The sequence below is a fragment of the Hyposmocoma kahamanoa genome, unplaced genomic scaffold, assembly GCF_003589595.1.
Source record: "Hyposmocoma kahamanoa isolate Upper Pololo Valley unplaced genomic scaffold, ASM358959v1 95, whole genome shotgun sequence".
NCBI lineage: Eukaryota > Metazoa > Arthropoda > Insecta > Lepidoptera > Cosmopterigidae > Hyposmocoma > Hyposmocoma kahamanoa.
This window is the reverse complement of record NW_020654972.1, coordinates 1-25,455: the sequence shown is the minus strand read 5'-3', so window position 1 is coordinate 25,455 and position 25,455 is coordinate 1. Positions and strand designations below refer to the sequence as shown.

At 36.3% G+C, this 25,455-nt stretch overlaps 2 protein-coding genes across 2 annotated transcripts in view; both read left to right on the top strand.

Annotated features, from left to right (window-relative positions):
* Window positions 1–2,353, top strand: part of LOC113238135 (xaa-Pro dipeptidase-like) — a 16,843-nt gene extending 14,490 nt beyond the window's left edge. Inside the window, exons 10-12 of the mRNA XM_026474873.1 lie at window positions 1,010–1,201; window positions 1,820–1,971; window positions 2,189–2,353. Coding sequence (XP_026330658.1) covers window positions 1,010–1,201; window positions 1,820–1,971; window positions 2,189–2,240 — 396 coding nt within the window. The 3' untranslated portion in view covers window positions 2,241–2,353. The remainder of the gene's footprint in view (window positions 1–1,009; window positions 1,202–1,819; window positions 1,972–2,188) is intronic.
* Window positions 2,354–7,172: 4,819 nt separating this feature from the next.
* On the top strand, window positions 7,173–25,450 carry LOC113238227 (xaa-Pro dipeptidase-like; the record flags this gene model as incomplete). Its single annotated transcript, XM_026475015.1, has 11 exons — window positions 7,173–7,452; window positions 10,496–10,687; window positions 10,816–10,863; window positions 12,679–12,740; window positions 12,932–12,976; window positions 14,600–14,675; window positions 15,606–15,799; window positions 18,194–18,328; window positions 20,382–20,496; window positions 21,328–21,519; window positions 25,346–25,450. Coding segments are annotated over exons 1-11 (1,335 nt in total), but the record flags the coding sequence as incomplete, so codon positions are not given.
* Between the last annotated feature and the right edge of the window lie 5 nt (window positions 25,451–25,455).

Here is a 25,455-nt window from a genome sequence, read left to right as displayed (position 1 = left end):
AATTCCTTCGATCCGGTCGGATTCGAACCGACGTCTTCTTGCATACCGTGCCAGACGCTATACCAACTAAGCCACGGAACGAACCAACGGACCTCACGAATTTTTCTATGTGCTTGCGTCGTGTCTTTGTACTTGGTCTTTCAACGAATTATTTAACTTTCAAATTATTATATTATACATATGATTATTTTATACTAAATAAATGATCGTAATTTCTAAGTCTCAGACAAGCCTTTCATTTAAATTACAACCCTAGAGTATTCGGTTCTGCACGACTGCACACGGCGGGCAATGTAAAAGGTGAAAATAACCTCTCTGAGCACGTGCTTAGGTTCCTTTTTCCTCGTAGTGAGTGCCTAGTGTCATTATCATTAGTCAGATTCAGGAGGCTATTATACCGAAGGTATTTTCGATTTTATATGAGAGGAATGTGTCTGTTACGTAGTAAAGTGGTTAAGTTATAGTTATTAATACAAAGATCGAACACTCATAAAAAATTCCTTCAATCCGGCCGGATTCAAACCGACGTCTTCTAGCATACCGTGCCAAACGCTATACCAACTAAGCCACGGAATGAACCAGCGGACCTCACGAATTTTTCTATGTGCTTGTTGTCGTGTCTTTGTATTTGGTTTTTCAACGACTTTTTAGTCGTAGCGCCATCTATGAGAAATCTATGAATTTCGTCACCCAAATAGATACCTTTAAAGCTACCAGCCCTCTAGCCGGGACTGGTAGCTGTAAAGGTATCTAATGTCGATGTCTCTATTCACTGTATTTAATAGAAGGATTTTTTTCTGAGCTTTCGATCTTTGTATTAATAATTATAACAAACTAGTGGAGTAATTTCACATAAAAAATAATTGAATATCAATTCAATAAAAATTTAAAGTGGTTAAGTGTGTGTAATTTTGTGCCGAAAGACAATACCAGTACATGACCAGTACAGATATGGCCACAATAGCCATTGGCTGCCTGCCTATTTATTGTTAAATAATGATATTCGCAGGCGGGCGTAAATGGTATTTTGCAACCGCACGGCCTCGGCCATTTGATCGGGCTGGATGTACACGACGTAGGCGGCTACCTGCCACACTGCCCGCCGCGCCCCGACGGCCCCCTCTCGCGTCTGCGCACCGCAAGGACGCTGCAGGCTGGCATGCTGCTAACTATTGAACCAGGATGCTATTTTATTAAACGCGTAAGTGATATTACAAACTTCAATTATAATCCTTTATAATACTGATAGTGCGAACAACAATCTGCCTACAATAAGTACTACAGACGACGAACGCAACTGCATTATATCAGACTTTAATGTGTACCATTAATATACCACTTGTTTGTAACTTTTGATAATAGAGGACGTTCTTTTTGAATTTAATGTTTGCTATTGGACTATATATAGATATATTAAAGGCTGCCTTAACAATTTACCTTTTTACATTTTTAGTGTTTTTAAGCGTAATGAGGTTGCATTGTAAACTGCTTCCGTAGCTGAACGGTTACCATGCTGGATCGATTCCCAGGCCGGGAGAAATATGTGTACGGCCTACATTTATTTCTCTCGTGATTTTGGGCGTAATTTGTGGTTGTCTATGTGTGGTCCATGGCACCCGCGACACAGGTTTTCCCTAGTGCGGGGCTATGAGTGTATTGCGTTATTATTGTAATTTGTCGAAAAAAATATAGTTGTTACTATTTGACAACAGATGACACTATAAATTACATGCAACATGGTTATTGTTATATCAAATGACATGTCTCTTCAGTCTTTCAAAATAAGAAAATTTCAATATTTATAGAATTTTTTTCTTAGCTTTTGAATCGTGCCCGTGACAACCCCGACCAGTCGAAGTTCTTTAATTGGGATATGGTGGAACGTTTCCTCGACTTCGGAGGCGTACGCATTGAAGATGATGTCCTTATCACCGAGAATGGTGTTGAGAATCTTACCTTCGTTCCCAGAACGTGAGTAAAGTCATTTTTTTTTACATATTAGTAGTTATGATAGTAATTACCGAGTATATTTGTTAAAGTCTAAATAGATAGCCTGCTCGGCAAAATTAACCTTCATTAAAGAATTTGTCTTTTTTATGAGAAATCTATAAACACCGGTAATAAAACACTAAAATTCAAATATTGTACTAATTTTATTTTCATAAATTAACTTGTGCCTTTTTTGCAGTGTGGCTGAAATTGAAGAATTTATGGCAAATGGTGCTAATTTCAAACAGTAGTCCAAAGCAACAAGTTACAAATTAGGTGAAATATTTATAAAATTCGTACATTTCAATTAAATGTACATAATACAATAATATGAGATAGAAGACAATGTATATTTTTATTAAGAAAAATATTTTTAAGATACATTTTTTTTGTATTTATTCATATTGTATATTGAATTGTAAATAATAAATCATATATTATCATGATAATAATGGTTGTTTTATAACTCAGTCATAAACATACCACTTAAAAACTAATCACAGATAAGGTAAATAGTTTCTCATTATTAAAGGTAACTCTAAATTGTCGATTACATAAAGGAACGCTTTAGTTGTATTGACTCCGTTGTTTCTCAGGACACTACGCAGTTTTAACCTGCACAGGCGTTTTAGTGTGGGCACAAAATGTGGTAGTGACACAGCTGTGATGCTTTTAACATTGTAATTATGGTAAATCATTGATAGCAGCTGATTTTGGGTGTCCATCAGGATGGCTGGATCAAACAAGATATACAAATCAAACTGTGCTCATAATTTACTACCTATTTAGTATCTTGATTGATATATTTTGTACCTTAGCGCTAACGAAAATATTAAAGAAATAAAGTTGCCAGCCATTCTGACCTCAGGTTGGCTGACCATTTTACATTTTTCATGGTACTAGCAGTATACAATTTACTTTTTTTTATAAAACTATTTACTACCTAATTTGTACCTAAACATACTTTTTTTCACTATTTTAAGAAGCTTCTATAAAAAGTAATTTAAATAGTAATAAATAAAATAGTAAAACCCCTTTGCAAAAATTGTCTTCTAAAAAGACAGTTTATCTTCTCCGTGTAATTGCTAATAATACTTATTCAGGCGCTTAGAATATGCCAAAATATGTCAAGGTAGGTAATTAAAAAACATCCTAAAATCAACAGGGAAGATGGTTTCTCCGTACCACCAGTTTGGGACCCAGATTCCTCTGATGAAAAAACCCAAACAGACATAAGACTGCAGTACTAATTAATGTGTTTTAGTTTATTCTAATTTCTATTATTAATTAATAATAAACTGAAGTTAATAAAAATTCATTCAATAAAATAATTTGTAAAACTTAGTGTAGATAAATTAAATCTTGGTAGGTATCTTAGAAATAAAAAGTACAAACTCCATTTTTTTTAAATACTTAACAAATAAATAAGTCAGGACGTGTTAAAGTTTTCCGGGAAATTGTGAACAGTATTAACTCCCGACGATTTATAGACGCCGTTGCCATAGCAAACGCAGGCAGTGAATGCGCGAGTTTATTGACCTCGGTGGCCGAACGGTTAGCTCCGTGGGCGCTGCTAGTGAGGAACTCCCGGATTCGATTCCCGGTATGATAGGGTAATGGTGTTGGTGCTGTGGTTGTTGCTGGCCCTTTATTTATTTGTAATAACGTACCTCCGTAATCTTCGAAGCACTGCACGGTTATTTATTAACGCGTCAAATGCGTCGATGATGCATGATTTATGTTCGTCACGGCTTTGGGCTTTGTTGACATACACACTGCGTTTAACTCCATTCATCTCACAAAATAAAATCACATCGATTGACCTGGGAGGCCAATACACACTTCCACCGCGGCCTATCCATCGGTTTCGTATGTTATAGCATATGCACACAGCATTTCACCTTCAACTTCTACGGACATTCGCTGCTAGCCATCTCCGCGTGCGTGAATTGATAACGTAAACTTGCCCTTGTCAAGAAGGCGTTGTTAAATTTGTATTGAATTGATATTCAATTATTGCTTAGTTGGCATAGCTTCTTGCACGGTTTGCTAGACGCCGTCGGTTCGAATCCGATCGGATCGAAGGAATTTTTCTAAGTGTTCGATCTTTGTATTAATAATTATAACGAAGAAGGCGCTGGTTTACAGCATATTGCGTATTTTTGAGAAACCCTTGGATCCACCAAGCCCTGAGCTCGTAGACGAGAGACGCTCTCAACCTCAAAGTCTTCAAGCCTCGTGAAGACTTCAACCACTTTCGATAAAACTCGAATCACTCGTAATACTCCCGATGATCAATGCAACACGTAGTTCTGGGACCAACAACCGACGACTACTAGCTTGCGCACGCGTCGCGTCGTCGCGCCAGACATGGTAGCGTTAGTCGCTCGAGTTTCATTTACTATTTTGAGGAAATCACGCGTTACAAATTATTGGGAAATGTTAACATTTTAAAACTGTAATAAAATGGGGATTTTTAATTTTATATCAGTAATGTGTTGTGTGACTAAATCTTATGCACAGGAAAAAAATTAATAGTGATTTTTTTATCATTCTGTATGAGTTATTAAAAAATAAGTATTATACGCTACTGGTGAGCAACGCCCACAGAGCTAACTGTTCGACCACCGAGGTCAATAAATTCACGCACTGACTCTGCCTACGTTGCTATGGCAAAGGCGACTATTAATAATTGTCGGGTGTCAATATTATTCATAATTTCTCGGAAAACTTTAACGCGTCATAACTTATTTATTTGTCAAGTATCTGAATAAAAATAGAACATGTCTTTTTATTTATATTATACAGTCTGCTCCTTTAAAATTGTCAGTATTTTTGTTGTCATACTGTATAACGCTTGTATTACGTTAGAATATTACACTAGGTTTATATAAAACTGATTTTTAAAACTCAGTTCATAATAAGTACGAATACAATTTCTTTACTTTTATTATTTAAAAATATATAAAATACAATCAATATCCTTTTGGCTTTCACAAAACATATCAAAGACGTCTAAAAAACCAAACTCGAAGTTATCCTGTCTGCTTTTACCCGCTTTTCATGCCAGGTGCGCATAACGTTTCGGCCAGTTTGTTTTACATCTATCAAACTATATTCCGTTTGGGACTACGCTTGCATTCGGTCGTATTTCGAAAATATTCAAGTCTTAATTTTGGCTATTTGTTTTGTTACTTTTTGTGTTGATTTGTTTTATTAAATTATTTTGTTATTTTTGCTTTGTTTTGTCAATTTACTGTCCAAGATTTATAAAAAAGACATCCCCCGCCCTTTGCCATCTTTACTACAGAATACGAAGACTTATGAACATATATATATGCAAAATTGTTCCCACCATTGAAGAGATATAGATAGACACCTTCAAATACTTAGAAGAGTATATTGAAAGAAGAAAGTTTTATTTAAAAAGATAGGAAAAAAAGTTGAAGATTTGGCTTGATGGATTTATTCAGATGCCGTGAAACTAATATTTAAAAAAAAGAATAATTAATTCGCTGAAAAATGTAGTTAACAATTCAGGTCTTATAATATTGTATTTAGATTTATATATTAATATTTAGATCGTATTTCACCAAGACTTGGCATGTGAATATTTTACACAATGCTTATTTCACTTTTGATGTAGCATCCATTAAAATTAAATTAATACGATACTTAAACAATAACAATTGGAATTAACCCAGAAAATAGGAAGTCAAAAACATAACATGCAATATCGAGTTCTTAGGTTTTCGCGATTGTTACACATAGGAAATGAAACTATTTTTCCGGATTTAAATCGCGTATATTTATTTTTTCAAACAAACCAACGTTTCGGGCCCTTTACAGGTCACATGGTCACGGTTAACTGAGATGGTACAGTCTTCAACCAGTTATGTCTAATATTAAATGTTTGTTTGAAAAGGATTGTTTGAAAAAACAAATATACGCGATTTAAATCCGTAAAAATAGTTTCATTTCCTATAACATGCAATAGTTCAATTTAACATTTTTTTTATCAAGTAAAAAATCATCAATATTGTATTCAATTCAATGCTATTGCATTGAGTAAGTAACAAATTATTCAATTTCATTTTAAATTGTCAACAATTTAATTCTTTAACAGCGTCCAGTAATTTAATAAATAATTTGGGTGCTAAAACGAACATCGTTCTACTGTAAAATTCCAAGTTAGGGCATTGTTTGGGCCGTATTCTATTTAATTCCTTGTGTTTCTATGTAATCTAGTTTTGACTATATTAAAGCTGCCTAGATTTTGTTTCGCAAACACAGGCCTCGTAAATACACATCGATTGTAGGGTTAATACCTTCAGTTTCCTAAAGTAAGGGACACAACTCTCTCGCTGACTCGCACCAAACATGACCCTGACAATTTTCTTCTGGGTTTTAAATAGTGGCATAATATGTGTTGCAGCTGCATTTCCCCAGAACAGTAGTCCATATCGCAAATTAGGACAAAGAACAAAATGCGACACAAGGTTAATAAGCACAAAGAGCAGTTTTTTGTGATATTCTTGTCACATTTATTAACATATCGTATTTACTAAGTTTAGTAATTAAATTATTGATATATGTATGTCTTCCAGCCCAAGTGACTATCAAGAGTAATGCCCAAAAATTTTGTTTCATCAATTTATCATTTTGTATGTACGCGTTCTCCACAAACTTATCCTTTTCACTGTTTACGTTGCTGTTCGAAACTTTCCGATTAGCAGATTAACCTTTAACCCCGTTTCTTCTTTTCTACTTCCTATAAATATAATGCAAATAAAATTTTCGAAGTTTACAATTCCGTGCCCAAATCTGATTATACCGTGCTCTAAGCACAGAATTGTCAAACACAGGCACTTCACAAAATAATATAAAAAAGCAAACTACATTTCCAAAATTATTTTGCAGATCAATTATACAATATTTTAACCTTTCAAATATGTTGAAACAATTAATTAAAATAAAATGTAATGTGGCTTACCGAAAACGCCCGGTAAAATTATAGTGAATAAGAACTTACAGCACGCATCGTCTTCGAATGATCGCTCAGAATGAAATGATAGCGTTCATGCGGAGAGTAAAACGTGTCAGGCTATGATACTGGGACACTGTAAACACTAAGTAGCGTGTAGTTATTAAGACACACAGAAGTCCTAAATTATCAGCCGCGCGGCATTACTCCATTCTCCTATACTTTGCTGTTATCGATAGCTCGCAATAAGATCATTATAAGTCGAGCGACAACAAACAGCGAGTTCATTTTAGCTTCAAACAGTGACGATGGCGACAGACTGCCCTTTGAGTCCTCGTACCCCCAAGGTGCCTTCTTCCCTTTTCAAGGAGAACCAAAAACGGTTGGCGAGTCAGCTGAAAAGTGGACAAATAGTAGTGTTGCAAGGCGGTGAAGATATTCCCTATTACAATACCGATGTCGAATACTTGTTTCGACAAGTAAGTTGTGTATTATTTATTGTCGTAACGTGTGCATTACTGTCCTCCATATCATAACTAACTTAATCGATATTTTTAGCGAAATTTAGTTGTTAACATAAATCTGGAAACGAAACGAGATCTACAACCCCCTATAAGCAGCTTTTTATATCTTGTTTAGTTTAATTTACATTTTCAAAGTAAAAAAAAACTAGTTCTCATAAGGTACCAAAATGCAAGTACGTTAGTTATGACCATGTTATGACAAGGCGGGCAATTTACGAAAACTGGTGCCTTACGTTTGTGGTAAGCGTTATCGTTGTACTAATTTTACTTACTGATTATTTAGGTTTTGTTACTTATATGTATGAAATTTCGTAGCCATAACAAAACAAAAAATATTTTCTTTACATTTTTCTATTTATATTTTGTACATGACCACTTGATACCGAAAGTCGTAAAGAAGTCCTTGAATATTGTGCGGCAGGTAGATATACAACTCATTTACTATTAAGAATTTGGTAATTTTTAGGGTCCAATATCCAAAATTGTTAAAAAATTTAACATTTTATTTAAAAAAAACCGTCCTCAGAAGTTTGCTTATCGGCTTTTTTATTGGAATTACATCTATTTGCCAAGTTTTATTAAAATCGGTTAACGGAAAGTGTGCGAAACCGGATTCATCCCCTAGTTTGCCACCCTTAGAGGTGGAATCTTTTCTTTAAATTTAAATGGGACCAATATATAGGTACCCTCTTTCCAACAAAAAGCAATCATCAAAATCGGTTCACAAACGCATAACATACATACAAAAAAAGTTACAGTCGAATTAAGACCTCCTTTTTATGAAATCCGTTCAAAAAAACTATAGCACTCATTTATGAAAGCAGTCATTAAGGCACCAATTTTCTTTACGGGTAAGGTCGTAAAAATGACACTTAGTTTTTTTAAATAAAAAGTATCAAAATAATCTAGTGTTAAACACTGCTTTTAATATTCGACACTTCCGCTAGTAGTTCGAATGTATAAACATCTGTGAAACTGCGTTTTTGAATTAAAATAAAATATTTTTAGAGCACGATCTTAACTATTCTAGAACAAACTAAAGTGTTCCAAAATTCCCCTCGTTAGTAAAATTTGAAACAATTTTTTTTTCTTAATTTGTACTAGCAAATTTAATGTTTTTTTTTTCTTAATACCATTTGTTTTATTAGCTTTTCGCCGACATTGTCGATTTAAATAATACTCCTATGCCACATTACATTATATTCTCAGATTTAATGCTTTTATATTAAACATTTTATGTTGCCTTTTTTAATTAAAATTTAGCAGCCCCATATTTTCCTACATTAGTTTTATTATAGTGACCCTTAGAGTATACGATAAGGGCACTAAAACCTGTGCGTGCACAAAAACCTTATAAGTTCAAGTTCTGACCCAGATCAGCTAATGTACAGGGTTGTCACAGAACTCTGTCACTTGACTTCATCCGAGTTCATCCGGTTCGAGAGGCTAGTGCCTCGAGTGAGCCGCCCCGGGTACACGTACAGTACCCTCCCTATTTTTCAGATAGGTACTGGAGCTGTAGGCACGCTCACTTCCCGTTGCGCATTGCACAACTATCGGTTGCCACCGCTAAGCCGTCGACTTTGAGTCCACTACCAAATCTCCTCATTGGTGGCGGAGCTGTAAGGCACGCTCACTTTCCGACACCGAAAAACGACGTCTCTTCAGTTCCCAATAACCTAAGTGGCTAGAGGGACCGGAGGATCTCTAGCTTATCCCAGCTCTCCGGGCTAGGCCCAGAGAAGCCAGTCGCAGTGCTGCGACAATGTCCGGATATAGCTTCCAACTCACATGCCCCGCGCGTCTCCTAGACCGCTACTAAGACGCGCTTGCTGCGCACGAGACAGATGCCCCAGCCACACACCACCAGAGCAGACGAACATTTCCATCTCTGCAGCACCACAAACTCCGGCGAGTCCCCCAATGCCGGATCTACCAGAGACGCCCGTGAAGGCGTGTCACTGGCGGAGGTCTTGGCCCGGACACCCGCCGTACCCTGGTCTTTTCGGGGAGCCCGTAGTCTCCGCAATTCCCTATCTCTCGGGTCGGTAGATAGGGACAGAAAATGTAGCAGTTGGGATGTAGAATTCATTTTTGTTCATATGACACTGTTGTGTGTGGTACAGTTTTTACTGGTGGGATGGTGGGCCATTTTTGTGCATGTACGGGCGTCGTTCGGAACATACCGAAGATTCTTCGTCACAAAAAACCGTTTCTAGCTGATTTGAAAATAAAATGCATTGTTTCGTTTTAAGAAACAGATTATTATATTAAACATAACTGGGAGTTAGTATTGTTGGTATAATTCCGTAAATGTTTTGTAGAGAGGCTAGCTTTTACGTTACTTATGTGACGTATTTAATACTAAAAAAAATGCAGATTTCCAAATAAGTAATTTTGAAATTTCAAATATAGATGTTTCTGATGTAGATCTGCCTTTAGAACACTTTTATGTTAAAACGTTTGAGTTGTTTTATGTTACAAGGGCCCAATTTTACGGCCTTACCCTTAAATCTGTAAAATCTTATCAAGTTTTTTAACCGACTTAAAAAAAGGAGGAGGTTCTCAATTCGACTGTATGTTTTTTTTGCTTATTTTTTTTGTTTGTATGTTACGCGATAACTCCGGTATTCGTGAACCGATTTTCATGATTCTTTTTTTTGTTGGAAAGGGGGTACTTCCATAGTGGTCCCATTTCATTTTGAAGGAAATCATCCACCTCTAAGGGTGGCTGTTCACGCATGAAGATTCATTTTTATAAATAGCGCCTAAACTTTAATTTAAGAGCAATTATTTTAATGGTTGATTTTGCTATTTCTCCAATTCAAGGCGTTTTTGTCTCAATATACTTTGAGTAGTGAGAACCGATTTTTATTATCTCCAGTGTCAGTCCTGTATAGTGGCGAACTAGGGGATATTTCAATAAAACTTAGCAAATAGACGTAATTTCACGTACTTTTGAAGTCGGTTTTTTTAATATTTGTATTAAACCCATCAGGAAGGGTACTTCACATGGATATGTGGTGTCCGTTTGCCAGGGTACTACTTTGCACTGGATGTCAGTACAGGGAAGGCCCACTTGTTTGTGCCCTACATATCCGAGGAGAATCAGATGTGGATGGGCAAACCGCCGACCTTCGACGATTTCAGGAAGAACAATGGAGTTGATGAAGTACATTATGTAAAAGAGGTAACTTTGAAATATATCTAAACAACGCTAATTGAATGCTTTTCAAGGCACAGGAAGAAATAATGGATGTGATATCCTTTCCCTGACTCAATTATTCATATTTTTTAAATTTTAATTGTTGTTTACAGCTCTGTAAAGTACTCCAACACCTGAAACCTGAAGTCCTATTATTATTGGTAAGCAGGTTTATTACTTTAAACATGGAAGGATGATTTTTATAAAATAAAGTATGTATTAATATTATGTCCAGCATATCAAGCTACACATTGACGGATCTTGTTCCGTGGCACTGGAGGCCACATTCGAACAAAAGTGTACAACTTGATGTGCTGTTGACTGTGCAACATGTATGATATATTTATCATTTAAGATTTAGGGTTAACCAAGCTTTATTCAAAAGCTGTAGGAAACGTGATCCTAGCAACTATAGACCAATTTTCATTCTACCGGCTTTTAAGGTTATGCTGACTCAACTACTGCCCTGTTTCGGTAGGAATCACAATTTTCATAGTGTACAATATGGGTTTACTAGTGGTAGATTGACTAGCGATGCGGGGGTAGCGCTACTAAAACACATCTTTGATGCTTGGGAAAGGTCCCAGAACGCTTTTGGTGTTTTCTGTGACCTCTCAAAGGCATTTGATTGTGTTGATCATATTACTCTTGTTGGGGAGCTGGAATATTACGGAGTAAATGGCAAGGTGTTGGAACTTGTCATATATCTACGGTAGAATTCAGAAAGTAGACATAAATGGAGTGCCTTCTTTGGGTTCTCCGGTAAAAATGGGTGTTCCGCAGGGGTCAATACTTCGATCCAGTCGTAGAAATAAATTAAGAAAATTTAGACTTCGCCAGCAGATTAAGCACCGCTGTATACGCAGTCCGTAGAATACGTGAACTTACCGATGTTGATACTGCTAGAATAGTTTAGTTACTGCCAGAATATAATGTCCTACGGGATTCTCACAGCGGCAGATATACAAACCATATTTGTGTTGCAAAAACGAGCGATTCGTTCTGTGTACCGTTTAGGTTTTCGGGTTTCTCTCAGAGAAAAGTTTAAGGAGACTGGTATATGACTGGCAATGTGGCATCACAGTACATTTTCAGAAAATTTTATATGCCCGTAAAAATATACATAATTTCATTAAGAAAGAAGATATCTATAATGTTAACCCATGAAAAATTAGCATATTTCATTAAGAAAGAAGGTACATTCATGATATTAACCCATGATACCAAGATTTCGTTTAACTAAGGTAAACGATTCTTTTATGGGGAACTGTATACGTTTTTACAGTAAGATTCTGGAGCATGTATTAAAATTATCATTTCCAAAGTTTAAAACTTACATTAAAAGTATTTTAATCGTGAAGTCATATTGCAAAATCGAAGACTGCGTTTTAGATAAAGATGTATGGAAAGACGACATGTGTCCAGATTCCACGATTTGCGTGGAATCTAGACAAATGTCGTCTTTCCTGATTCAAAGTGTATTCCATAGCATTTAAGTTTATTTGAAAAGAGTAATCCCTAGAGCTTCTTGCTCGTTGTTCCAGGGAAGTCAGCACAGTTGGTTGGTTTTCCAAACAAACCGACGCGCAACGTATCAGGCCCTATACAGGTCCCATCAAATCGGGCCCTATACAGGTCCAATCAAATCTCACAAGTCAAAATCATTTCACAGGTCAGATCGTGACCTGTAAAGGGCATTGGTTTGTTTGAAAAAAACAATTATATGTATACTTTGAGATCGAAAAAAATATATAATTTCCTATGTTGTTTTTTCTTGTTTATAAAAAAACAATACTTCTTATAAATCATAAATAAACCTTTACAAATCTATTCAATACTTGGTAATACTTAACTTCCATTATAATGAAATCACGTGACATATATGATGTTCATATATTCATAATCCTTCTATATTAGGTACATTAATTTTACAGAATCTTAAAATAGTTTGTGTAATATAAGAATCACTATTCCAGATGGGAATAAACTCAGACAGTAAGGTGACTACTAAAGAAACATATTTTGAAGGGATTAAGAAGTAAGTTTTGCTTCTAGTAGTGTTTAAATAATAAAAAATGAATGTAAACCTATCAAGGACACAAATTAATGAGATACAAAATAAATGTCAAAGAAAGAAATAAATATACTTTTTACAGAATAAAATTCCACCTAACTAGAGAAGTTCAATTTTATTACTATGATTTTACTATTTTATTATTATATTTTCAGGTTCAAAGTGGATAGTGAAATTTTATTCCCCATTATCACAGAGCTGTGAGTATTGAGATTGTAAAGAAATTGGATTTCTGTGCAAACGATAGGTACTTAGGTAAACAATTTAATTTCATGGCAATCAATAGATCATGATTAAAGTGTGAGTTGTCTTGAATGAAAAGCGATTTCGATAACTGTGACACTTATCAATAGATTGCGGTTTAACTACATAAGGCGATATTAATGTAATCAGAAAGATCGTGTTAAATAACACAAGCTGATTCTATTAACTACTTTTTATTAAAGCTATTTACCTTTGATGTGACAAATGGTCAAATATCCATTAGCAAAAGATTAGCACAAAATTCTCTTTTAAAAACAGTTAAAATTAGTTAACGTCGTCGACGTATCGAAACTTACCCTAACGATGTGTAGCTGAAATATCATTAAACCATTTCAATATTCTGAAAGTGGGTTATGGTTTTTTATGATATCTCAAAAAAATATTTTGTCTCTCGTTTTAGTTAGCAGACGGCAGAAAACCATTCAAGACTTTACATTAAAAAAGCTTGTAACCACAGACATATAGATATAATAATATGTCTGTGCTTGCAACATTATGTTGACAGCGAAAACTCGAACGACGAGGGTAGTCACTAACTGTTTTCAGATGTAAATTCATTATATTTTTCGAGTTTCATTTTATTGATTAGGTTATAATTCACATCGACGAATTAATTTGTTTGAATTCCACGAAGTTTTGAGGTCTATTAATTGAAATAAAAATGTTAAAATATCAACTTAAAAAAAATTAAGACTATTGACATCTCAATTAAAACTTGCGTGAAGCAAATGAACCATCATAGGATTAACCATTCGCGCATTCTAGGTTTCGTAAATTCGTCTAACCGTCTGCGTGCTATCGTCATTAAACTTTCGCGCTTTTAAACCTTCGCGCAACTGACCATTCGTGAACATAGTCCGTCGCACATTATAGCTTGACCGTCTTAGCATTATCGTCATTCGCGTAATCGGCATTCGCAATTACGTGGGAAACCCATTCTGTCTATCCACAAAATATTTTTGTGAAATTCATAATTATTTAAATTTTAGCCAGATGTATTTTAAGCAGATGTCTGCACTCTATACGCACATTGAATACGTATCTACATTACTCGTCGCTTATTACGATAATGAATGTTACGAGTACAGATCTAAAACACACTCTGTGTTCTCGATAATTTTATAACGCTATTTTCTAAAGTTCAATCTTTGGAGTCGTTCGAGTTTTAAGTAAACAATTATAATACTTATGAGGAACCTTTTTAATCCTGTGAAACGTCATTGCAAATTTGGACATTATGTCCAAAATTTTACGTAAACTTTTGTTAACTCTATCTATTTATTTATTGATCATTATTCAACATGTCAGCGCCATTAGAAAAACAATACATCAAGAAAAATGGTTGTCGAGGCCGGTGTGTGGCTATCGGTCGTGCGGGGAATTCTGTAAAATCACACGCCGTGATATAGCGATTTTACACTTTTCTGCTACGTGTCTATCGCTCTAGTATATTCTATCTAACAACAAACTCGATAAAACTAAGAAAGTAGACACAAAGTTTTTTTAATGCATGTCCTTTTAATTCCAAAAGACTAAGTCATTCCGAATTTAATTTGCAGTCGCGTCTTTAAAACCCCTGAGGAAATCACACTACTACGTTATGTGTGCAAAGTATCATCTGACGCACACAAACAGGTAATTAAAAGCAGTTTTATCACTATTTTTTATTTATTTAGGACCGACATTAACTATACATAAAGTGTGTAGCAAGTTTATAGATAAAGTTAATCTATTGGCGTTTTAGAAGAGCGTCCTACCTAAAATACATCAAAATTATCAGGAATATGGTTTAAAAAAATCCGAGGCGTAATTGGCGTACAACGCGGACGATTCATACGTTGACTTATTAATTTTAACCAATGGACAGTTCGGTACTTTATTACATGTACATACATGCATTGTGTGATATTCAGAATGTGTGAGTGGTGAAGTCAAAACATTAACTATGTTTATTATGGACCATTATTCTTGAAAACCAACGTTATACACATATTTTTAGTAGCATTAGAGCTCCTTGTGAAAGAATTCGTCCAGTACTGCTACCTTACCTATTTCTACCACCAAACAGTAATGTCAGCATTACTTCATTCTAGTTTTGAAGGGTAAGGGTGCTTGTAAATTATAGGCACATGGAACTTGTCAACTTATATCCCAGGGTACGGGCGCAGTCTCAGGGCCCCTCAGATCGTTGCGATTTAAAGCGATCTTTCACTATAAAAGTGAAGTAACTCCAGTAATTGCACTTAAACCCCAAAGAAAGCGTTACTTGTTTATTCATGGAATTAAAACTGCTAAATATTCATTATAAAAGTGAATAAGTAACACGATTCAGTTACAGGGATATAATTCACTTTTAAAATGAACGCCACACTTATAAAAGGGAGGAGCCAAACTGTGTCAGCTATAAAAAAATATTTTAAATTCTAAGTCTAAGCAAAAAAATTGGAACGTGGTCCACGAGAAATAAAAGTTTGGGAACCTTTACCAATCACTATGATTAGTGACAATACTGAAAAGTATCCTTAAAGTAGTTATTATTTTATTTACTCTTACTTATATCCCCAGGTGATGCTTTACACTAAACCAGGCCTAAGAGAGTATCAATGCGAGTCGGTGTTCCTGGACTTCTGCTACCGCGAGGGCGGGTGCCGTTATGTGGCCTACACGTGTGTCTGCTGCTCGGGCTCCAACGCCGCCATTCTGCACTACGGAGACGCTGGCCATCCCAACTCGAAGTGTATTGAAAACGGAGATATGTGGTTTGTATACTAAGCCTACCTACCTCGGTATGTCTACCTCGGACAAACCGTCCAATTAGGTAGGGCCAACTTCGAGAAATAGGTCAATCGTCGAATCTGACACGGTCGGGCAGCTTTCGGGAAGCTCCGGGACGTCTTCTCGTCCGCAATACCGCAGTCCTAGAAGACAAAACTCTTCGAGCAATGTGTGTTGCCAGCGATGACCTACGGCTCTGAGACGTGGTGCTTACTATGGGCCTCATAAAAAAGCTCAAAGTCACATAACGAGCTGCATTTTTCTACGTGATCGAATCAGGGGGTCTACTCTCGATCTCCGTCCGACATCCGTCCGAAACAATTACTGCCAAATAAGCAATACTTGACCAAATGAAAAGACGCGTGACGCGAATGAAGCTTCATTCGTGATACTTGTCTTTTAATTTTGTCGAATATTACTTATTTGACAGTAATTGTTTCGGACGGATGTCGGACGGAGATCGAGAGTAGACCCCCAGAAATGAGGAGATCCGTAGAAGAATGAAAGTCACCGACATAGCTCGAAAGATTAGTAAGTTGAAGTGGCAGTGGGCACGGCACGCAGCTCCACAGCTCGTAGAACTGACGGCCCGGCCGTTGGGGCAGAAAGGTTCTCGAATGGAGACCACGAACCAAGGCGTTCAGTAGCACGACCCCCTACTAGAAGGACGGATGACCTGGTAAGGGCGGCGGGTAACCGATGGATCGAACCACACTTGCCTGACGTGACTAGAGATGGATTTTTACCCGACAAATATCGGTCAAAGGATAAATATCCATTTTTATTGAGTATTTATCCTAAAACATGGATATTATTTTTTTGTGTTTTTTGTAATAAAATTAATTAGAATTCATTTTTATTAAATAATTACGTACAATTACTTCTCATTTTGCCATCGTTTTATGTAACAATACTACTTTAGTACCTAAGTTTTTCGAGTCCATAACATCTCACTAAATGGTAGGAATGTAAACTAATTGCAACATACTCACCTAAACTTTTATCAATATAAAAGTTGGCTGGTATGGAAAATTCGATTGACAGAAAGTTATCAATTTAACTGTAACACTTGAGCTGCCCTGCGTTAATAAAATGCGACCCAACATTATGGTCTTGGGGTCTAGTGCGTACTAAATAAAGTCATGTTTGGACTTGAAATAGCCTAAGGATTCTCTTACACATTTCACACACAAAATCTATTAATTAAAACTCATGATATAAAAAATAAGTGTTTACAATTCTCCTTAGCGTCTCTCTCCGTCTCTTTCGCACTCATGTAAATTATTCGGTAGCGAATTTAGACTTTGGCATAGTGGCCAAGTGATTTTGAATTGAATTTCCTTTGCATTAGAATTAATTGTCGTTTAAGTATTTCCAATGAAGTATGTACAGTTTTTTTTTAATAAAATATTGAACAACCAAAAACCCATATGAACAAATGTACATAAACGGACTAACCTAGTAACTTGAAAAAAAAATCGATACAAAATGTTACACAGCTGATTAATATTGTGTGAAGACAATTTTTTTTTAATAAACTACGCATTTAAATAATAATAAGGTTCACGCAAAAATACAGGGATTTACTGTACCTACTTAAAAGGATTCTTTTTATCACTGCGTATAGAAAAAAAAGACATAACAAGCAATATACTATACGTGTATGCTACTAAATTGTATCAATATTTACATTAAACTCAAAAATATATTTTGTTTTACTAAATATAAATAATAAACCATGATTAAAAATTTTGTTCACGTTTTTGGATAAATATCGAGTAAAAATTGATAAATATGGATTTTTATCCATCTTTATTTTTCTACTGAGTATTATCTCAATGAAATTTATCCATGACCCATCTCTAGACGTGACGCAGTGCAGATCAGGTTTAGTATGAGAGTATCAGAGGAGCGAAGACGGCAGAGTGTAGAAGAGTGGAAAGTAAAGCGAGCTTTAAGATAAGAAGGCTCTAAAGGGTTAGAATAGAATTGAGTAAAGAAGGATATGAAGATCTCCACTCCGGTGGATGGGCAGCCATTTGATGCGCGAAATTGGGAGACGCGATCAAATTTACGAAGTCGAACGGAATTTACGAGGATGAACCTAACACACATATTTTGGAACCGTTCCTATTTATTGAGCACAGTGACTGACAAATCCGGGAAGCAAACATCTGCATAGTCCAATATCGGATGGAGAATGTTCTGGGCCAGAGTTTTTATGCCTTTTCAGAGAAAAATGCGCACCAAACACCTTCCAGTGCGGCTTCCAAGTCAGACATGTATCAAAAATTTAATTGAACTTTGACTTTACTTCGTACATTCTTGTATTTGAATAGCGTGTTGTTATTATTATTTCGTCTTTGCGACTCTTGCAGTTTATTCGACATGGGTGGCAGTTACGCAGGGTACGCGGCAGATATCACGTGCTCGTTCCCAGCCAACGGCAAGTTTACAGACGATCAACGCCTGGTCTATGAGGCCGTGTTGGCTGCCAGAGACGTTGTGATGAGGTGAGTCTAATCAACTGCCAACATAAAACTCGTAACGTCGTATATCACTTTAGTGTTTAAGTTTAATACTGCAGCCTATGGCTGTATAAGACCGGTGATATTTTTCACGTCCACCTACTATACTCTTGATTCCATACCTCTTTGCTTCCTCCACTCTTCTCAGGACTTTATTCACACTCCTCCGTTTCATCTTGTTATTTTTTACCTTGCCTTTTTAAGGACATCCTCAATCTGGTTGAAATACGTACGCTGTAGGGGAATTTTCGCCACGTACCATTATTATTACTTTTATAACACACCACATACAAGAAAGGCTAGGTCAAGAGTACTTGGCGAGCGTGTATGAAAGCACTAATGCGTATTGATGAGGCGAAAGTTGTGTGTCAGGAGTCAGGATCACAGAAAGTGGAAGTGTGGCATAGCATAAATAGGACATGTAGCGCAATACCCGGCTATTCAGCGCGTCAATCCTGGCAGTAAGCTTGGAGCGTAGGGTTGTCACAATATTTAGGTGTACCTACAGATTGTAAATATAATTTGAAATAACCTAATCTCTGGTTAAAAAACCGACCTCAAAAGTCATTCATCCCCTGGTTTGCCACCCTTAGAGGTGGAATATTTTCTTGAAATTTAAATGGGACCACATCTGAGGTACATTCTTTCCAACAAAAAAAATCATCAAAATTGGTTCACAAATGGCGGAGTTATCGCGTAACATACATACAAAAAAAATCATACAGACGAATTGAGAACCTCCTCCTTTTTTTGAAGTCGGTTAAAAAATAAGGCGTTCATTGCAGTATTTTCGTGTTATATTGAAATAGGCTTTGTTAAATGCAGTACTTATGTATTGATATTTTTATACCAGGATCGCGGATTGTTATCTCGATTACGTGAGTATGATTATGAAATAAAAATGAAATGCTGAACAATTCTGAATTTGAGGCACTTCTGTTCTAACAACCGTAAATACAACAATAAACACACGTCGTTAGTGGCATACTCTATTGTTGAACGTGTACTATTATAGACCGTAGGCAAATAATTTACTTTCGAAGTTATATTACTAAAAAATCGCGTGTAGTTACAGAAAAAAAAAAACGGCGTTATTTTTTCCAGGATAAATATAAAAAATATATAATATTTAATAATTTTTAATATTTGATAATTATTGACCAACCGACTTAGTCGTTCGATAAAACTATAAGTAACACACAATTTAATGATTCCAATAATCCATGGAATTAATCCATGATGATTTTAGGGTGCATAGAAGACAGCGTAAGCAACCGCTGGTGTAAAAATCTCCAACTAACAGGGCGAATTATTGAAGTCAAAAAATAAAAACGAAAAAAAATGAAAGAACTTTGTAACCTATGTCTTTGTTGTAGGGTTAGCACAACATTGCGCGACTTGCGTGAAAGCGACATAAAGCGCGAGATCTCTATGCGACAATAGACTAATCGGTTGGCTAATAATTTTCAAATGTTACAAATTATGATTTTTTTTATGTTTATCCATACGAAAATCACGTCGATTTTAATTTTTTTTTTCTCTGAAACTAAATATTTGTCACACTGGAGTTCTACTCTTCAATTTGTATTAGTTCAAACTACAGGAATCTGGAAAAAAGGCCATGTCACACAAACAGGGCAAATTGGGGTTCAAAAAGACTGTGCAACGTGGGCACAATGCGGATTGGGAACTTCACACACTTTATTAAATTGCTTTGCAGAAAAGCTCATGGTAAATTTCAAATTAAAATTTCGCACATAAATTCCGAAAAACTCACGAGGTGCACGTCCAGGTTCAAACCCATGACCCTCTCTCTGCTTAAGAGGCGGTAGACCGAATCATTAGGTTACCATGGCTGCTCTTGAGGTAAAGCGTTTTCTAAACTAATGAAAAGAGATGTTCCTCAGTCGTTGTTATGTTGTTATGTCGATGTTCCTCAGTCAAATGTTAAAGTCAGTTAGACTTTAACATTTTCAGTGCCCATAACCTACCCAAAAAATTACTTGTTGCCAAATATTTACTAGTCTATGTATTTTAGGGAAGCCAAACCCGGCGTGATGTGGCTCGACATGCACTTGAAAGCTAACCGTGTGATGCTCGAACATTTGACGAAGGGAAATATGCTTGTTGGCGATGTTGAAAAAATGATGGAGGTAAATATCACCTTCTTGTAAAAAGAACTAGAATTGTCTATCACAGGTAAAGTGATTTCGAATGTAACTCTCGGTGCAGAGCCGCCGCTTATTTGTGGTTTGATAAAAACTGAAATCAATAATTAAACACGTTAAAAACGTCACATAAATTGTCATTACTAGGAACACTTCATTATACTAACAACACACCACAGACAAGTTGGAGGCCTGACCGTACACCATGAACTCTTATTACAGTTCAGTATAGGTTTGTAACAACAAAAAAGCGGGATGGTGATATGCACTTCATGTAGCGCTGTCTCACAACGATTCATTTTAGGTCCAAAATTGAATCGTAATAAGAGTTCATGGTACGGCCCCGGTTTTATACTTGATTTTTTTAGCAAGTTTCTAAGCCAAGATACAATATTTTGAGTTAAGTGTTTTCGTATTTTTACCGAAAGACAGTACCCGTAGGGATATTGCCACAGTAGCCATTGGCTGTCCGTCTATTTATAGGGATTCAACGTGACAGAAACGTCAAACGCGGACAAGAGGGACGTGTTCTAACGTCCATGGTCTCGAAGGGACCCTGCGAGATCATGGACGTTGCAAAACGTTCGAAACGTAGAGGTAATAAAATATGTAAATAGACGATTAAGTCCCGATTTTAAAATCAAGTAAAGAGATCCCTGCCTAGCGATAAGCCCTCCTATTGTACTTATAACTATGTTTTGTATTGTCACTGTTATTTTCTGTGCAATAAAGCTGATTCTATTCTAATGTTTGAAAATAGTCGGCTATTCAGTGCCCCCTGCATGCCCATTTGTTGTTTAATAATTATATTCGCAGGCGGGCATAAATTGTATCCTGCAACCGCACGGCCTCGGCCATTTGATCGGCCTGGACGTGCACGACGTAGGCGGCTATCTGCCGCACTGCCCGCCCCGCCCCAAACCTCCCCTCAACCGTCTGCGTACCGCAAGGATGCTGCAAGCTGGCATGATGATAACTATCGAGCCGGGATGTTATTTTATTAAACCCGTAAGTGATATTACAAACGATTTGTGAACTTAGAATTTAGTAACAGTAGAGCTCCTTGTAAAAGAGTTCGTCCAGGGAAGTACTGCCACCTTACCTACTTCTGTCGCCAAGCATTACTGTGTTCCGATTTTGAAGGATAATGGTGCTGGTGAAATTACACATGGGACTTGTCAACTTGTATCTCAGGGTGACGGGCGCAGTGGCAATGCCCCTCAGATCTTTGCGATTTAAAACTGACTGGCAGTGCAATGGTTATGGAGAGGCGTGTAGCTTACCATCAGGTGCACGACTTGTTCATCCCGTTACTAGATATTATAAAAAAAACTGCCCTCCTTGTCATAAGTAACGCATCAGCATTTTCGAGATATTGGCACCTGAAGTTCTTTTTTGCTAGTACAAAATGTCAATTACTCTGATTTTGCGTAACAATAACGAGGAGACCCGTGCCCAGCAGTGGGACGTATGGTGGGTTGATAATGATTATTTTTTTACTTATCAGGTAGTTTTTTTAATACCGTAGGTACTTTGTAAAGTACCGACTGCCGACTCTTTTCGTACTAATTCAACAAAGTTAGTTTCGCATAAAGATCTATCAAGGTTAGAATTAAGTGCTAATGCGTAAAATTGTTTAAACTAGTTGCTTGCACTATAGGTACAATTGCGTTACCGAGACGGCTCACTCTTTTGTCCTATGTATTCTAAAGATAAAGCGATAAGCCGAATCGGTGCAAATAATATTTCGCCAACTATAAAACAATATCTTAATTTGTAGGACTTACATTAGTTATTGACGTTATGCGGTGGACTATTTTCGACTTTAATGCGGTGGTAATAAAGTATAAATCCGTTTTAAAACTCTGAACATTGAAACACATGTGTTGGGGAGATGATGTTTGCTCTCCTACGCACCTAATTAAATTTAAAATCAATAGACAAAAAGAAACAGCCGCAGGTGGTCAGTACCTATAAGTCAGTCAATATCCATTCGCATGCTTTGATATGCCGCAGGCCAACGATCGCCGGTGCAAGCTCTTGTATTTTTTTACGTGCAACACTTACAAAAAGCCTTTTAAGTTACACAACGTGAATGACTAGTGAAAAGATGGACGAAAGCAAATTAAACAAAACAAATTTTGTGACTATCACATTAGTTTTGGCCAAATAACAGCAGCACCATTATTGAGGATAGTGATAGCGAAATACGACCAATAAAACATTTTATTTTCACAAATAAATTAACATAAACAATGGATCATTTACACCTCAAAAAAACTTAGTAACTGCTACAAATAAGATCAACATTCATCAACATCATCATCATCATATCGCCCGAGTTAAGCTCTTTCGGAGAGCTTTCATAAAAAAAATTTAATTTTTAATAAAAGAAAAGTTTATTTTAATTCACAGTTTTAGTACATGTTATTACCGTCTTAAATCTATCTTAATGCTAATTGTCAGGATGCATCAATGCTCCGGCGCAGAGCGCGTTATCGGACAGGAAATGTAACCTCATGTCTGGACTCTATGGCGTCAAGGCATTGATGCAGGCCAGGCTTACTAAGAACTAGTTAGAGTTTACATAACACCCGGAAGACGTCCACTGCTGAACATAGGCCTCCCCCAAAGATTTCAAGACCGTGCATCCATTAGTTACCCGCCGCCTCTACCAGGTCATCTGTCCGTCTAATAGGGGCCTGTCCCCCTAAACGCCTTCCGGTTCGTGGTCTCCATTCGAGAATCTTTCTGCCCCAACGGCCGTCAGTTCTACGAGCTGTGGAGCTGCGTGCCGTGCCCACTGCCACTTGAACTTGCTAATCCTTCGAGCTATGTTGGTGACTTTCGTTCTTCTACGGATCTCCTCATTTCTGATTCGATCACGTAGAGAAATGCCCAGCATTGCTCGCTCCATAGCACGTTGAGTGACTTAGAGCTTTTTTATGAGGCCCATGATAAGTGACAGTGATCAACATTATTTCCATAGAAATAATAAACACGCTGACACTCTTATGCCTTCTTACGATGAATGCCTTCAGCACATCAAACCGTTGTTCCTCGTTAGTTCCGATCAGACTGACTGTAACCTATATTCTTCCAGCAAACGGAAAACCAAATTACAATAATATATTATCCATGGATTTCTATGCCACTGAGCCTGCAGCATAGTGCCTTCTACCGCCCGATGAAAAACGTTCCGCAGAACTTAATCAACCAGCCAGCAAACATGGATTCTAATGACGCTCAGCCTCTAATATATTGCACTCTATATTGCACGCATCGACGTATCCAGAGGATTGTTATTTATAGTCTGTCCAATGCCTATACTCAACCTAGAGCCTTAAAACTGTCATCCACCAAAATCTACGTTACACAGGTCCCCGAGTTCACATCGTAGGTTGGTTCTTGGCCAGAAACCTTAAACCAGTCCCTAATTAAAATCTACGCCACAGCACTTGTAGCTTCACGCTCTGCATCACAATTCGATACTCAGCCTGAACCTTTTAAAATGTCAACCGTTGAAACCTACGTCACATAACTATGAAAGCAATTGTAAAATTATTAAAGAAAAATGAATAAATAGACCGAAAAATAATAAGAAATTAAAAGACGAGGGAAAAGCTTATGAAACAAAGAAGGGAGACATGATAGAACGAAAAGCAATGCAAAAAAATCCATGTAACCCTATTAAATGTAAAAGAGGATTGAAAAAATGTAAAATCTCTATCTTTTTATTACCTATTTACTTTCTTCTAGAACTTCAACAACGGCGAGACTGTTTAATACGATGTACACATCTAGTTCCAATCAAACTAAATAATAAGTTATGAATATTATATAACAATGGGGATTATCACCAGAAAGTATGCAAAAATTCATACTTCGAACATTGAAAGTGACATAAACATGAAATTATACAATTTGTCTCATTCCAAAGTTTATATGGCATCGTAACTGTACTGTTTATGACAAATAAATTTACACAATAAAATTTTACTTCTTAAATATTACAAAAAATCACATTTAGAAAGTTTTTATAGTAATAAACAATAACTCGACTATGTATTGCTTTGCGCCTGAAACTTAGGTGCAAATAGTGATCTTATTTTATATACGTCCTAAGTTCCTAAACAATCGATTTTAGGGGCTTAAGCGATAATCATTATTATTTTTTGGGCGTAAATCCATGTTAACTTTTAAAATATAGCTGTTGCTTACTGTTTGACTATTAAACTTTATTGAATTACCTACTCATAAATATAAGCTATTTCGTTTATAACAACAATAATATATTTGACAACTACAACAACAATAATATATTTATATTATTGTTGTTGTACTACAACAACAATAATATATTTATATTATTGTTGTTGTAGTTGTCTCGTTTCGCTGATCTCAGATAATGAATATAAAGAAAATGTCGATTGTGTTAATTGTGATAAGGAGGACAGAACTGTCTATGTAAAATAAGTGCCACAGATGACGAACGCACCTGCTTTTTCAGACTAATGGTATCCTTCTATTTGTAACTTATACAGATGGCGTTCTTCCTAAATTAAATGTTAATTATTGGAGTATAGATGGCGTTTTAAAAGCTGTCGATGATATTTCCAGTTTGTTTATCGCTAATTTGTTTTGTATTGACAACAACTTAAAGTTTTATTGTTACATAAACGCTATGAGATCGATAATTGTATTGTTGTAACTATTTGACAACAGATGGGGCTATATATTAACGTCATGACATGTAATATGTAATGTACAATTACATATTATCAAATTGCATATATATAAGAAAACGTCAATATTTTTAGAATTTTTTTCTTAGCTTTTGGAACGCGCCTTGGCTAATCCTGACCAGAAGGATTTCTTTAATGATGCTATGATAAGACGTTTCTTCGAGTTCGGCGGTGTGCGCATTGAAGATGACGTCCTCGT